This window comes from Chiloscyllium plagiosum, chromosome 26 (assembly GCF_004010195.1).
Source record: "Chiloscyllium plagiosum isolate BGI_BamShark_2017 chromosome 26, ASM401019v2, whole genome shotgun sequence".
In the NCBI taxonomy this organism is placed as follows: Eukaryota; Metazoa; Chordata; class Chondrichthyes; order Orectolobiformes; family Hemiscylliidae; genus Chiloscyllium; species Chiloscyllium plagiosum.
Genome location: NC_057735.1, coordinates 46,584,516 through 46,600,476, shown reverse-complemented (window position 1 = coordinate 46,600,476; position 15,961 = coordinate 46,584,516). Strand labels below are relative to the sequence as shown.

The 15,961-nt window shown below is 40.9% G+C and overlaps 1 protein-coding gene across 2 annotated transcripts in view; it reads left to right on the top strand.

Annotated features, from left to right (window-relative positions):
- The window catches only part of LOC122563315 (sodium-coupled monocarboxylate transporter 1-like), a 107,805-nt gene that overhangs the window by 48,753 nt on the left and 43,091 nt on the right, over positions 1-15,961 (top strand). For both annotated transcript variants that reach the window (XM_043717035.1, XM_043717034.1), the window contains 5 exons: positions 2,562-2,691; positions 7,322-7,410; positions 7,539-7,648; positions 13,016-13,083; positions 15,217-15,303. In XM_043717035.1, the coding sequence (XP_043572970.1) occupies positions 2,562-2,691; positions 7,322-7,410; positions 7,539-7,648; positions 13,016-13,083; positions 15,217-15,303 (484 nt within the window). The remainder of the gene's footprint in view (positions 1-2,561; positions 2,692-7,321; positions 7,411-7,538; positions 7,649-13,015; positions 13,084-15,216; positions 15,304-15,961) is intronic.

The window sequence follows — 15,961 nt, the reverse complement described above, 5'->3', positions numbered from 1 at the left end:
GCTATCTCATGTCCCCTTTTTGCCCTCCTAATTTTCCTCTTAAGTATACTCCTACTGCCTTTATACTCTTCTAAGGATTCACTCGATCTATCCTGTCTATACCTGACATATGCTTCCTTCGTCTTTTTAACCAAACCACAGGAATATACTTTCTCTGGATTCTCGTTAAAAACTAGCAGTGACAGCACCAAGTGTTCTCAATAAGACACAATGTAACATGTGCTCTAGCTACTGAGGTAGCTGGTTGCCTGGAAATGACAAAACAGATTCGAATTAGGCCAATCAAATTAGGATGGCACGATGGCTCAGTGGTTAGCAATGCCTCACAGCTCCAGGGACGCAGGTTGATTCCTGCTTTGGGTGACTGTGTGGAGTTTGCACATTCTCCCTGTGTCTGTATGGGTTTCCTCTAGGTGCTCTAGTTTCCTCCCACAGTCCAAAGATGTGCAAGTTAAGTGAGTTGGCCATGCTAAATAGCCCATAGTCAGGGGTAAATATAGAGTAGGGGGTTGGGTTACTCTTCAGAGGGTCGGTGTGGACTTGCTGGGCCGAAGAGCCTGTTTCCATACATTAGGGAACATAATCAATCAGTTTAAATTATACCCCGAAAAATTCCAATCCAGTTTGAATTTAGTATATTGACAATCTTAAAAGCCAATGGCACAATCCGATGCTCTGGGGTATAAGGCCAGGGAAAATTGAACAGTTGGGAGGAGAAGTGCCAAGTCCAGCATGTAAAAAGACTGCCCGAAAAATAGCTCTCTTAAAAGGTACTTTTATTGATTTCTATAAAGCAGAATTCTGTAAGAAGAAAAAAAGAAGGTTCGACGTCTGGCTGGTTTTAGAGAAGTTGAATTTTGGTAAATCTTAATTGGGGGGTAGGGTTTTATTGGACTAGTACTATAGAAGGGGAAGGTAAACGATAGGTGAAAGACTGGAGTTGTAAATTGTTGTCAGTTAATTATTCTCTATTATACTTTAAGAAATAAAGTTGTTACTTTTACTATAACTTGTTCTTGGCTTCTCGAATTTTCACAAATTACTGCACGGGATAAACCTTTTCTGTGTTGCTGGGTTAAATTGAGCAGGAGGGTTTACCCTGTGTCGTAACACGTTTACTTACAGAAAATAGAAACTAATTAAGCTTAATTAAAGGATATATCTGTCAGATATCAAAGTGAGCTAAGACTACATTATCATGTTGAAGAAGAGGATATTGCACCATTCCTCAGGGTTAAAATCACATCTTGAGAAACACCTTCAGTTGGCCATACCCTGACTAATGATTATTGGGGCATTGTGGGTTGTTCTCGGTGACCCACCATGGGCCACGGCGGAAGCTCTTGGATAAAATGGGTCTTTTGCTTGGTTTAGTTCACGTACTTCACAATGATACCTGTGCGGAAACAAGACAGGATTGTAAAGGAGCAGAAGGAGGCCTTTCAGACCATTGTGTCTGCATCAATTTTGGAAGTGAGCATCATTCTCCAGTTCTCCCCCAACAACCCTTGTTGTCTTGGTGTCCATGTACACAGATCTCTGAAAGTTGCCACCCAGGTAAATAGTGCGGTGAGGAAGGCATATGGCGTACTGGCTTTTATTGGTAGAGGAATTGAGTTCCGGAGTCCTGAGGTCATGATGCAGTTGTATAAGACTCTGGTGCGGCCGCATCTGGAATATTGTGTGCAGTTTTGGTCGCCATACTATAGGAAGGATGTGGAGGCACTGGAACGGGTGCAGAGGAGGTTTACCAGGATGTTGCCTGGTATGGAAGGAAGATCGTATGAGGATAGACTGAGACACTTGGGGCTGTTTTCATTATAGAAAAGAAGGTTTAGGGGTGACTTGATTGAGGTGTACAAGATGATTAGGGGGTTATATAGGGTTGACAGTGTGAACCTTTTCCCGCGTATGGAGTCGGGTATTACAAGGGGGCATAGCTTTAAATTAAGGGGGGGTAGATATAGGACTGAAGTTAGGGGTAGGTTCTTCACTCAGCGAGTCGTAAGTTCATGGAATGCCCTGCCAGTAGCAGTGGTGGACTCTCCCTCTTTATGGGCATTTAAGCGGGCATTGGATAGGTATATGGAGGATAGTGGGTTAGTATAGGTTAGGTGGGCTTGGATCGGCGCAACATCGAGGGCCAAAGGGCCTGTACTGCGCTGTCTTCTTCTATGTTCTATGTACTAATGTGATAGATCTAACTCTGGCACATCTGATATGGATTTTCTACCATTACAAGTGTACAGAGCTTTTCATTATTGCAATCATCGCAGTGTCTGTGTCTTTTATTCTTCCTTTGTTATGAGGGTGTTTTTTTAAAAAATCTTTGAAATTGCACTGTGCTACCTGGAGGACTGAAAAGCTGGTTGCATAAGCTTGATTCTCAGTCTTAGATTGGACTGTGCACTGCCTACTAATGGTCCAGGACTGAGAGTCCCTTTTATTTTCTCCACAGAGCTATATTGACTTGTTTTATTTTTATGAATGTCTCCCAGCAATTATAAGTTGTTCACTTCCAGTCCCTTGAAGCTGCCATTCTCAGATTTTCTTTATTTCAGATCTCTCTACCTCAATTTGGTTGGTCTGTGGATAATAGCCATCTGTGCAGTGTTTACTGGGCTCACTATGTACGCTATTTATCACCAATGTGATCCCCTAACTCAAAATAAAGTCAGAGCCTCAGACCAGGTAAGCTGACAGCTCAGGAAAACGTGCGGCACATCGGGTTCATGCCAGATCTCTGTAGAGCAATTCAGTTAGTTGTATTCCCCAGCTCCATGATCAAATATCCTAAAAGTTACCTCTGTCAAATGACTAATCAGTCTTTTGTAAAATCATTGATCATCATACCTTCCTCTGAAACATTAAATTCTGGTAGTTATCACTTGGTATAGTAAATAGTTTGCCCCAATATTCTTGCCTTAAATCGATGTCCTCAAGTTTTGCTGTCATCAACGGATGTCCACCTTATTAAACATCCATACTCCTTTAACTCCAACCATACTCCAATTCCACTTTCTCCAATTTAACCCTGGAGCTAAATTCCCTCATCTCTGGTGAATTCTAGTAAATCTCCTCTGTATTGCTCAAAGTGTGGAGACCAAAACTGGTAGGCGGAACGGTGGCACAGTGGTTAGCACTGCTGCCTCACAGCGCCGGAGACCCGGGTTCAATTCCCGACTCAGGCGACTGACTGTGTGGAGTTTGCACATTCTCCCCGTGTCTGCGTGGGTTTCCTCTGGGTGCTCCGGTTTCCTCCCACAGTCCAAAGATGTGCGGGTCAGGTGAATTGGCCATGCTAAATTGCCCGTAGTGTTAGGTTAAAGGGATAATGTAGGGGTATGGGTGGTTTGCGCTTCGGCGGGTCTTGTTGGACCGAAGGGCCTGTTTCCACACTGTAAGTAATCTAATCTAAGTAATGTAATCTAATCTAATCTGGACATAATACTCTGAACAGAGATATATTAAAGATCAACATAATCATTCCTCCTTTTTAATTAAATGCCTCTGTATGAAGCTCAAGATTCCCACTTGCTTTAGTTAATACAGTTTTAGCATATCTTGCCAGCACTCAAAATTATTGCACAAGAACTTTCCAGGTCCTTCTATCCATGTCCTCTCTTTAAAATTACACCAGCAAGTAAGTGTACATTTACTCTCTCCATATGTTCTGACAAAATGCATCACCTCACATTTCTGAGTATCAAATTTCTTCTGGCCCAGTGTGCCTTTTCTGTAAATCATGTTGCAATCAATTGATATCATTCACATTGTTTGCCGTTGTTCCAAGTGTGCTATCTTCAGCACTTGGTGAAGTTTTGCTCAAATATAAAGTCGAATAGTGAATCTGGAACTGACTGTTAGAGAACACCATTGTCCACCACTATTGAGTCTGAGAAATAACCATTAATGACTAAAAAAACAAAGAATTATGGATGCTGGAAATCAGAATCAAAACCTGAAATTGCTGGAAAAACTCAACATGCCTGGCAGCACGTGTGGAGAGAAAGCAGAGTTAACGTTGTGGGTTCATTCTGAAGTAGGGTCACCAAACACAATGTTAACTCTGCTTTCTCTCCACACATGCTGCCAGATCAGCAATTTCTGATTTTGTTAACCATTTGTGACTGGTTGTTTTCTATCTTTACACCATTTGTTTTATTCAATTGATATTGATATTGACCACTATTGTGTGAGGTTAAGTTATGTAACTTATGGAACTCTATCAATTGCTTTTTATACATCTATATGAGGAAGTTCCACTGCATTTTGTTCATTCACATTCTCTGTTACTTCATACAAAAGGTTCAACCAGATTCGTCAAAACAAATGTTCCAAAGCGCCTGTCACTTTTTTCAGTGTTTATTGATTCTAATATCTTGCTGACCAGTGATGATAAGCTGGCCAGTCTGTGGTTATCAGGAATGTACATAAAAACTTTAACTCGATTGGCACATTTATGACTTTCCATCTTTGACACCTCCTTTGTCTCAAAACAAAATTCTGTGAATATGGCAAGTTGTTTTGCTATCTGCAGCCATGCTTCTCCAGTAACCTGAAATTCTTGCCATCTGGGCTGTGTGATCTATCCACTCTCAGACTTTAAAGTTTTGACAACTTCTCCTATAAATACCACTTAAAATTTCTAGCCTTTACCACTACAGTGGCAGCATCAGGAGGTGGAGAAGTCGATGTTTTGGATGTAATGGATTACACCCAAACTGTCGACTTCTCCACTACCTAATGCTGCCTGGCTTGCTGTGTTCTTGCAGCCTCCTACTGTCTGCTTTGGAATCCAGCGTCTGCAGTTGTTTTTGTCTCTTTTCCCACTACCATGTCTGTTTACAAATGTTTTGTCAGCATCTTCTTTCTAAGCAATTATATAATGTACTAATTCACTAATTATCCTAGTTCCATCCTGTGGCTATAAGTACTCTTTGTCGCTAATAGTCTATTGCATGTCATTGTGGTAATGCTCTGGAAATCAAGCCCTCCATCACCAAGATCAGAACCAAAGTTAAAGAATCTTAAAAGTTCACAGCTTCACTAATTTACCTGTTTTCAGACCCAGATTGACGTTAAGATTCTAAACTACAAATAAATAATTATGAACCGTATGATGTGTTTTACAGAGCTACACTATGACTTTATGAAGTCTTAGCCATGTAGAGTACTGATTTATTGATGCCCACAGATTCACATCCTTCCAGCAGAATTTCACCTGGTACTCGCAGTGTCTCCTTGCAGTATCTGACTGGTACCAAAATGTGATGAACATTTGTCATTTGCAGGTCTGTGAGGCTTTTCTCCACTTCGTCATGAGAACTCCACTTTGAATACAATAATATTCTGGAACTCCTTCAGCCTCAGCTTCACTGTGAGTTGGCTGTCCCAGCTTAATCAACCCTAGATCTTCTTTCTCAGCTTCAATTAATGAAAACGTGCCAAACAGCTCATCTGAATTACTGTCATTCTTAATCAGATTTTCTTATATCCAACCATCTGCTTAGGGTATATCTGAGCTCTGGTCATGCACTGTGTTTAGCCATTGATCTGGAAAGCTATTGTTCTGTCTTTTTAGCAAATATTTCAAATGTTCTATCTTTTTAGCCTCAATGGACATTTTATGATAATAGAGTAGATAAATAGTGCAGCTGGAAAAAGGACAGCAGGTCAAGCAACATCAGAAGAAAAGGGAGTCAATGCTTCAGGTTGGAACCTTTCATTAAGACTGTTGAAAGGTTCAAACCTGAAATGTCAACTCCCCTTCTCCTCTGATGCTGCTTGACCTGCTGCACTTTTTCTGATTCTACTCTCTATCCACTCTGACTCTTCAGCATCTACAGTTCTCACTATCTCCAAGTTACTGAAAGCCATACTCCGAATTCTCTACGAGGGATGCCAAACTTGAAGAAGTTTTCCTCCTCCCTCAGTGGGTCTCTCTCCCACTGTAAATGCCTGATCACTCCTTCACCCTGAACCTCTTCAAGCACAACCTGAAACAATAAAGTTCTGATAAAAGGTGCTGATCTGAAATGTTGACTCCCCTTCTTCGCTGACGCTGCTTTACTTGTGCTTTACCCAACTCCCTACTGTATCCACTCTGACTCTCCAGCATCTGCAGTTCTCACTATCTCCAAATTCTGTGATAATAGTCAAAGCTACAACTTCCTCACCCATTTCCCAGAAGTAAATCAATTCTGCCCACAGGTACTTCCTTAACTAACCAGACTATCACAGGTCCCGACAGCAAGTCAACTCCAATTGGACTTTGTTCAATGGAACAAGGATAAGCTCTGCCCCCATCCCATTCACCAACATTTTGGTTTTCGTTGAATTCTCTGGAGAGAAAATTAAATCCTCCTCCTGCAAGGTTGAATGGCCTCTGTGTCTCTTAGTATAGTTACTGGCTTGGATGCTTCCTTTGAAGAAAAAGGGCTATCTCCCCTTTAGATCAAAAACTTTCATATTTCTCATCTATCCTACGTAATTCATCTAAACTCATAGCATTGTTTTCCTTCAGTTTTTTAGTTATAGTAAAACTACAATCTGAGATTGTGACTTTTCACTCCTGAATTTCTATCTCACTCATTCTTACAATCTCCAATAAGTCCCATTGATTTCCCTCACAAATTCCAGCAGTCTGTGTTAATGTGTCTCATCATGTTACAGTAGAAACACTTCGGCTTCTGCAAGTCCACCCTCAGTATCTTCCCATCTACCGTTAAGTGTTGATCACAGACAGGCTTATTAACAGGGAATTTGACTATTTCCTAAAGTTGAAATGTATTTGTTATATAAAGACAGCTCAATATCATCCAGCTGGCAGAAAGAGTAGTCCAAACTTTGAAGCAGGCTTAAGGAAACAGTCAGGAGCTTCATTAGATACCAAACTGTCCGAGTTCTTATTTGATTATAGGATTATAGGATGTCCTGATTATAATAAGGTCAGTTATTGAAGATGAGTCCCCTGATTGGGGATGTTAATCTGGATAAGTCAGGAATCCCTAGCTGCTAGATATAAACAGCAATATCAGAGGATATGTTCACACTAAGAGCTGGCCATGAGTGAGCTGGATCAGTGTCAGTGATTCTCTATGTGTGAATAAAGGGTGACATGGTAACGGGATACCGGTTTCTGTGGAGTTATTTCAAGTTGGACAGTATTAGGGATCTTGCTTGAGCAAATTGGGTAGGATTTTGCTTCAATAGTGGATAGTATTCTTTCGTAATTCCCCATATAATAAGGGGTAGAAAAGGCTCCTTGTAAGTGGATCTTAATGTGCTAAATCAGGTTTGTTATACTCTTGTGTTTTAGTTGCTCCCATACCTGGTGATGGATATTCTGAGGGATTATCCTGGTGTTCCAGGACTCTTTGTGGCAGCCGCATACAGTGGAACTTTGAGGTACTGACTATCTGATTCCATCCAATAATCCTCAATGTTAACATTCTAGCCCCTTTCAGTTGATATCTTTCTAATGCTGTTTCCTTCTGTATTGACGCCCTGCTTCTCTTTCATTCATCTTTTTCCAGTACGGTTTCCTCTAGCATCAATGCATTGGCTGCTGTCACAGTGGAGGACTTCATCAAACCTTTCATCAGTTTATCGGAGGAGAAACTTGCTTGGGTCACAAAGGGACTCAGTAAGTTGGATTTCATGGCTACAAATGTTCAGATACATGTTGAAACCACTTCCAAGTTGGAATTTCAGCAGAACTGGTACTAGTTGATCGAGTTCTTAGGTGGGAAAAGAAGACTAATCTGTGTTGGTAACTTAGCATTTATACATCAAATTCATTCTTCACTAGGATCTTAAAACTGTGAAACTGTTTTTGTCTCTGGCTTTACTGCAGTATGTAAGCTGTAAACCCTAAAAATCAATGTAATCATGAAATTGTTCCTGTCTGATGTAACTTACCGGTGCCAGACGTTTTTGGTGGCCATCTGCACAATCTACGTTCAGATTTTCAGAACCTGTTTTGAGCTACCAACTGCTCTTACCTGCAAGTGATATGAGCCCTTTTCCATTGGGAAACTGAACATTGTGTCAAGGAGTCCTATCATTTTTATTCACAATGGACCATTAGTGTAGCACAGTCCTGATGAGAGGCTCTGGTGGCTCAGTGGTAATGTACATATTTCTGAGCCAGAAGACCTGTGTTCAAGTCCACCTGCTTCAGAGATATGAAATAAAATCTTTAAGCAGGTTGATTACAAAATGATTAGTGATGATAAAATGATAGGGTTTGAATGTGAAAAGAATGAATGAGCTATTAGAGTTTAGGTTAGGGCAAATTTAATGAGATGAGGCAGAGACTGTCCTCAGTAATTTGGGAAAATCTGCTAATGAGTAACACAACAGAAGGGTTGTAGAGGATGCTTAAAGAAACATTTAACTCAAAGACAGTTTATGCCCCTGAGAGGGAAAAGCTGGACCTCGCAGAAAACAACAGCCACAGGTAACAAAAGAGGTAAGGGACAGCTTATAAAGGTTTATAAAAACACACAAAAAAGCACTGATCCTTTTGAATAGGACATATTACAAAGACCTGCAAAGGCAGAGCAGCTTGTAAGAGTAATAAGAGGTATCATGACAGGAGTTTACAAGGGATATCAAAATCAAGAAGAAGAAATTTTATAGTTACATAAAGGTATAGAGCATAGTCAGGAGCAAGGTTAACTCACGAAAGACTGAAAGTGGGAATCTTGTCAATGACTATGGGGAAGTGGCAGACATGTTGAATAATAACTTTGTCTCAGTGTTTACAGTAGAAAAGAGGAGTAATTTGCTGGAAGTTCCAAAGAAATTAATAGTGGATTTGGGAACATGGACTGAATAATATTAATAGAAGTAAACATCAGTAATAAGGATTCCAGTAGACACCCTAACTATAATCTTTCAGAGCTCCCTGCATACAGGAATTGCCCCTCTGGAGTGGAAAATTAGACATATTATTCTTTTATTTAAGAAGGACAAAAGAAGAAAACCAGGGAATTATAGCTTAATTAGCCTAACATCTGTGGTGGGGATATTGTTTGAATTTATAATCAAGGCTGTGGTAACTGAACACCTCAAACATTTTCAGTTAATCAGCAAGAGTCGACCATGGATTCATGATAGGTGGATCATGTCTGACAAATCTCATTGGATTTTTTGAAAAGTTGACTGACTGTGGTAGTTGACAGAGAAGCGTCTGAAAATGTGGTTTAAATGGTGTTCCAGAAGGCATTTAATAAAGTCTCATATAAGAGACTGTTCGATAAGGTTGGAGCACACAGAATTGAGGGCAAAGTATTGAAGTGGTTGGGAAATTGTTTGAGTGGCAGGCAACAGAAAATAGAGATAATATGTGGGTACTCAGATTGCCAGGATGTGACCAATGGTATTCCAAAAGGATCTGTGTTTGGACCTTAATTATTCACATTGTTTATTAACAACTGAATAATGGCATAGAAAGACAGGTAGGTGGCTGGAAGAACACAGCAAGCCAGGCCCCATCAGGCGGTGCAGAAGTCGATGTTTCGGGTGTAACCCTTCTTCAGACCTGCGGGTGGGTGTTGGGGGGAAGCTGCAGGTAAAGATAAAGTGGTAGATGGGGGCTGGTGGTAAACAGGGGATAGGTGAAGACAAGTAGAGGGTACACCTCGGTTGGTCAATGGGAGGAATGAATTCGGTTGTTGGCGGGGGGGGGAGGGGCTGAGAAAGGAGTCAGGGGATGGGTAGGCCCCCACCTCCCCATTTATCTGCAGGTCCCCCCACATCCACCCTCAGTCCTGAAGAAGGGTTACACCCGAAGCATTCACTTCTGCACCTCCTGATGCTGCCTGGCTTGCTGGGTTCTTCCAGTCTCCTGCATGTCTTCTTGGATTCTAGCATCTGCAGTTTTCTTGTGTCTCTAATGGCATAGAAAGCCATATATCAAAATTTGCTGATGAAACAAAGTTAGGCAGCATTGCAACAGTGTAGATGATAGCATAAAATTACAAAGAGATATTGATAAACTAGTTGAATGGAAGAACTGTGGCAGATGGTGTTCAATTAAGCAAGTATGAGGTTATCTATTTTGGACTGAGAAAAGATATGATGTGGCGATGCGGGTGTTGGACTGGAGTGGACAAAGTCAGTAGTCACACGACACCAGGTTGTAGTCCAACAGGTTTATTTAAACTCACTAGCTTTTGGAGTATTGTTCCTTCATCAGGTGGACGAAGGAGCAGCGTTCCAAAAGCTTGTGATCTTAAATAAACTGGTTGGACTATAACCTGGTGTTGTGTGACTTCTGACTTCGAAAAAGAATAGATCAGGTCAGTTTCTAGATGGTATAAAGTTAATTACAATGGATATCCAAAGAGACTTGGGGATACAGGAACATAGATCTTTTAAGATGCCATGAACAGGTACAGAAAATAATCCAGAAGACTAGTGAAACGTTGCACCTTTTTTTCAAAGAGAGTGGAGTATACGGATGCAGAAGTTATGCTACAATTATATAAAATCTGGGTTAGATTTAGATTCAGATTAGATTTAGATTACTTACAGTGTGGAAACAGGCCCTTTGGCCCAACAAGTCCACACCGACCCTCCGAAGAGCAACCTACCAAGACCCATTCCCCTACATTTACCCCTTCACCTAACACTACGGGCAATTTAGCATGGCCAATTCATCTAACCTGCACATTATTGGACTGTGGGAGGAAACCGGAGCACCTGGAGGAAACCCACGAGGAGAATGTGCAAACTCCACACAGACAGTTGCCTGAGGCGGGAATTGAACCCGGGTCTCTGGCGCTGTGAGGCAGCAGTACTAACCACTGTGCTACTGTGCCGCCCCAAGTTAGATTCCACTTGGAACACTGCAAGCAGATCTGGGCTCCGTACCTTATGAAAGCTATCTTGGTCTTGGAGAGAGTACAACCTAGATTTACAAGAATAATGCCTGGACCTCAGGGGTTAAGTTTTGAAGAGAGATTATACAAGTTAGGCATTTTTCTCTAGAACTTAGAAGATTAAGGGTGATCTGATGGAAGTCCTCACGACATTAACAGGAAAAGACGGAGCAGGTGGAGATAAACTGTTTCCACTGATTGGGGATTCTAGAACTAAGGAACATAGTCTGAGAATTAGGGCCAGGCTGCTCATGAGAGATGTTAGAAAGCACTTCTACACACAAAGAGTGATATATCTTTGGAACTCCCTTCCACAAATGATTGGTGCTAGATCACTTGTTAATGTTAAATCTGAGATAAGTAACTTTTTGTTAAGCAAAGGTATTAAGGCATATGGGCTGAGGGCAAGGATATGGTGTTCGGCCACAGATCAACCATGATTTTATTGAATGATGGAACAGGCTCAAGGGCTAAATATCCTCCTCCTGTTCCTATGTTCCTAAAACAGCTTGAACAGTTCTCGACACACTCTTTAAATCACTGTGGAATGCTGCATAATATGTCAGAGTAATTCAGTATGTCATGGAGATCCAGGGAGAAATGAGGTGTTATAATACAGAAGTTACATTTCCATATGACTAGTCACAATTTCTTATGGCCTCACTATAAATTGCAAGGTCCACAGACATGTTTCTGTTCTGCTCAGTATGTGGCCCCATATATTATGATGACATTGATCTGTGGTTTTGACAGATAAACCTCCAATGCCATCTGGTGAGAAGCATCAGACAAATAGATGTTATCAAAATCTTCTAATACAGTAGACCCCCTTACCTATGGGGTATACGTTCCTAAACCTGCTGCGGAAGCCTGAAACCGTGGCTAGGAGCCAGCCCATTCTTTTAATTGGAACATTTACCTTCCCAGCAGCCTCCTGGTTCCAGAAGGTTCCCTGTAATATGTTTGGGCTGCGGTAAACCACGGGTAACTCAAATCTCAGAAAATGATTCCGCAGATATGGGAGTCGCCCTGTACTGTCTACTGTAATGAAGTGACTTCATTATCTTTTCCATAACATGGATAGACACCACCAACATCTTCTATACTGTGGACACCATCAACATCTTAAATGATATAATTGTCAACTCAGAGACAGCCATACTAAACAATGTTTCACAATATTTATCTTCTAAAGTAAATTGATCAGTCAACATATTTTATTTCTAATCATTGTATTCTGTTCTAAGCTCACCTCTGATGTATTGCATTGTTTATTGTGAGTAACCCCACTTGAAACAACACTTTCCCAAATAATTTTGTTGTACTTTGTTAAATTGATTAGCATTTCAAGTTTTGAAATATCACTCAACAGCAATGTGCAGTTCTATTGATGAGCAAGCAACCAGTTACGCTCTAAATTCAACAGAACATGAATGAGTGATAGTATAGTGAACCACTGCCCCAGTTTAGAGAAAGAAAATTACATTTAAACTCATCAACCCATCACTTACCTAATTAACGCTTCTGGATTTCAGTTCTCAGATCTTGCTGTCCCTTGCATCCTCTGTCCACCCACACCTGGTTATGCAAAAGACCAGAAAAGCAGCTCCTTACTCAATGTACTAAATACCCTCACTCAGGTCCAGCATTCTCTTGAAGCTGCACTCTGTTGAGCTTTTCTTTCATGAGCAAAATCTTGTATTTATTGTGGCTGAAATTCCAAACACTTAAATTAGACCTGATGCCTTGAAAACTAGCTTCAAACAGCCACACAAGATGTTGCAGCTTAAGACAGGTAGCATTTTTCCATTGATGAAAACTGGGAAAAAAAAGTCAACATTAAAGTTAACTTAAAGGCTTAATGCAACTCTTCACTAGATTTTAAAAAGAGATTGACTCACCATATTCCCAAGTTTAGTATTCTGTCTTCGTATTCTGTTGAACTGGTCTCTAGTAATGTTAATTCAAATTTCACTTTTAAACACATTGAATTTCAAGATGTGCCAGTGGAATGAAGACCATCTGTTTGTCAAAAAGAATTGTAAATCACTGTATTTGGCCATGGATTTGCTGCATTTAACAAGGATGTACTGTTCTACAATAGTATCTTGTTTGTTTCATAGGCTTCGCATTTGGAATCACCTGCATTGCAATTGCTGCATTGACCTCTGTGATGGGTGGTGTACTGCAGGTAGGATGCACCTCTGTTTACAAATGTAACGTAATGTGTCTTCACTCCTGCTGAATTTTAGCCTTCATCAAAATGGCCTGCTCTTACAAATTCAGCATTCTGTCATTTTAAATAACTACTCTCGAGAATACAACTTTGCTGAGAAATCATGATCTACTCTCCAACAATGCACATTAATCACTCACATCAACTTTTCCTACTGTACCAATGTGAGGTTTCCATTTCTCATGCCACTCTCCAGTGATCAGATTCTCAAAGATTGCCAGTTTAGCACTACAGGCCTATCCTACTAGAAGCTTAATTGAGAAACCCTAAAAGATCTTTACATCCAGAGATAGTAAATTGTTAATTCTATTAGTCTGAGCTGCATTTGGAACGCAATTTTCTAGTTAAAAGAGGTTTGAGCTTACAGTGTTGCCAGATTGCATATTCCAATTACACTTTCTACCTCAGAACATCCATACAAGGAGGAATTCCTGCACGATTGGAGACCATACTGTGTTACTACTACAGAATAAAACACTCTTACTGATTCACCAGCAATAGTAGATTCGTTATAAATTCATGGTATGTGAGTGTCACTGGCTGGGTCAGACTTTATACCCATCCCTTACTGGCCCTTCAACTAAGCACTTGCTAAGGACTTTTTTATTCACTGATAGGATGTGAGCATCACTGCATGGGCCAGCATTTATTGCACATTTGTAGTTGTCCTTAAGGTGGTAGTGAGCTGTCTTCTTGATATAGTCTGTGTGCTTAGAAATTTCCTAATGGATAACAGTCTGAACCTTTATCCCCATGATTTGAAGTTTGCAATTATGATTAGATTAGATTCCCTACAGTGTGGAAACTGGCCCTTCGGCTCAACAAGTCCACACCGACCCTCCCTCTGACTAATGTACCAAACACTACGGACAATTTAGCAATTCACCTGACCTGCACATCTTTGGAACGTGGGAAGAAACCGGAGTACCCGGAGGAAACACATACAGACACGGGGAGAATGTGCAAACTCCACACAGACAGTCGCCCAAGGCCGGAATTAAACCTGGGACCCTGGCGCTGTGAGGCAGCAGTGCTAACCGTGCCACCCCAAGTTATGCTACTTCTTTGTACATTGTGTTTATTGCGATCTTATTGGCAGGATATTTCCTGTGGACCTCTGAACTTTGCTGTTAGGCTCAAATGGGGATCAGAAATGCACTCATTGTGGGAGATAATTACTCATTGTGATCTTCCATGATTTGGCCATTTGCTGGCCCAGGAGGTGGGTTGCCATCCATTGATGAGTGCCTCTCAAGGCTCGAGGGCTAACAGGAAGTTAATCATCTTGAAAGTAGCAGAATAACATTGCAGATAAGTGAGATGGAGAGGGCACTTCAAAATGGTGGCATTCTCTCTAGAAACATTTCATGTTTAAAATATGCAATGGCCTCTGCAGTCAGGCCACCCTTGTGATGGGAGACCTGCTGCTGCAATTCAAGCAGACCAGGAGGCCTCTAAGTCTACCTGGCATATTGATCCCTGGTCTGCTGTTTGGAGGTTGTTTCTCTGCAGCTGAACTGTCCCTCGCCACATGCAAGCACCTGGAGGCTGATGCTGGTGCAGAACAGAGCTGGGAAATTGGCACACAGGTCAGTGACATGAAACTGTGTGCCGACTTTTATTCCTAGCCGAAGAATGTGCTGAAAGCCCTGCTTATTCCATCTGCTGCCAGTTTGTGTTGGATTCAACCCCAATTGTTATAGCATTACATTGAAATGCATATCTATTAAGAAACATTTTCTGATTCAGAGCTTTCAAACAATTAATATTTTGGACTGTTTAAAGACAGTTCCTTCAGGGTGAAGAAAGTTTAATAGAGAACAGGAAATGTCACTAAAATCTTCCAATTCCAGAGCTGCAGCAGAACATCAGAGCAAACAATTTACCTGAGGATCAAAGGTAGCTAGTTATTCTGGTGACATCCACAGCCGAAAGGTTAAAACTTATTTTTGACTGAGAGTCAGAGGAATGTAAAATAAACTGGTGATTTTCACTGGTGTCAATGATTTGTCCTTTTAAAACTGCTTTGCATCTCTCTGTCCGAGACATCATACAAATAAGCCCTCCACTATCTCCTCTGTTTTCCAGGCTGCCCTCACTATTTTTGGGATTCTTGGTGGTCCATTGCTTGGAATGTTCTTTCTAGGCATGACATTCCGTTGTGCTAATTCTATTGTAAGTACCTGACAGACATCAGCAGTTCATGAAGGGGTTGTGCAAAGTGCTCTGGAACTAAATGGATTATTTTGAGAGGAAATGGGGAACATTACAAGAATTAATGGAAGGCCACAGAGATCCAGGAACCTCAACAGTTACAAGTGACAAAATGTACAAAAAGTCAGGAAAGTTATAGAACAAAAAGGGGATGTGCCAGGCTTCTACTGTACAGGGCCTTGGTTGAACTGCACCTGGATAATTGTGAACAGTTTTGGGTACCACATCTTTAGAGCGATTATTAGCCTCAGGGAGATTGGAACTTTGATTTTCCAGAAATAATTCCAAGATTTAAATTTTGCAAAATAGTATTGTGTCCTCAGGAATATAGTAGGTTATGGAGTGGTGTAAGGGATTATTTTATTAAAATTTTCATGATAAAACGTGAATAGGTACAGGAGATAGAAATAAATGTTTCTGCTGGCTGGGGAGTCAGAATAAGCAGCATAGCCTAAGAGTTAGAACTTAATCATTCCGGAGTGAAAGTAGAAAACACAAAGGGATATAAAATGCGATAATTTGGATTTCTCTTCCACAAATGTTGATTGATGTTGGATCAGATGTAAATTTTAAAGATGAGATTGACTGATTCAAGTTTTATAAGACCAGGATTAGGAGA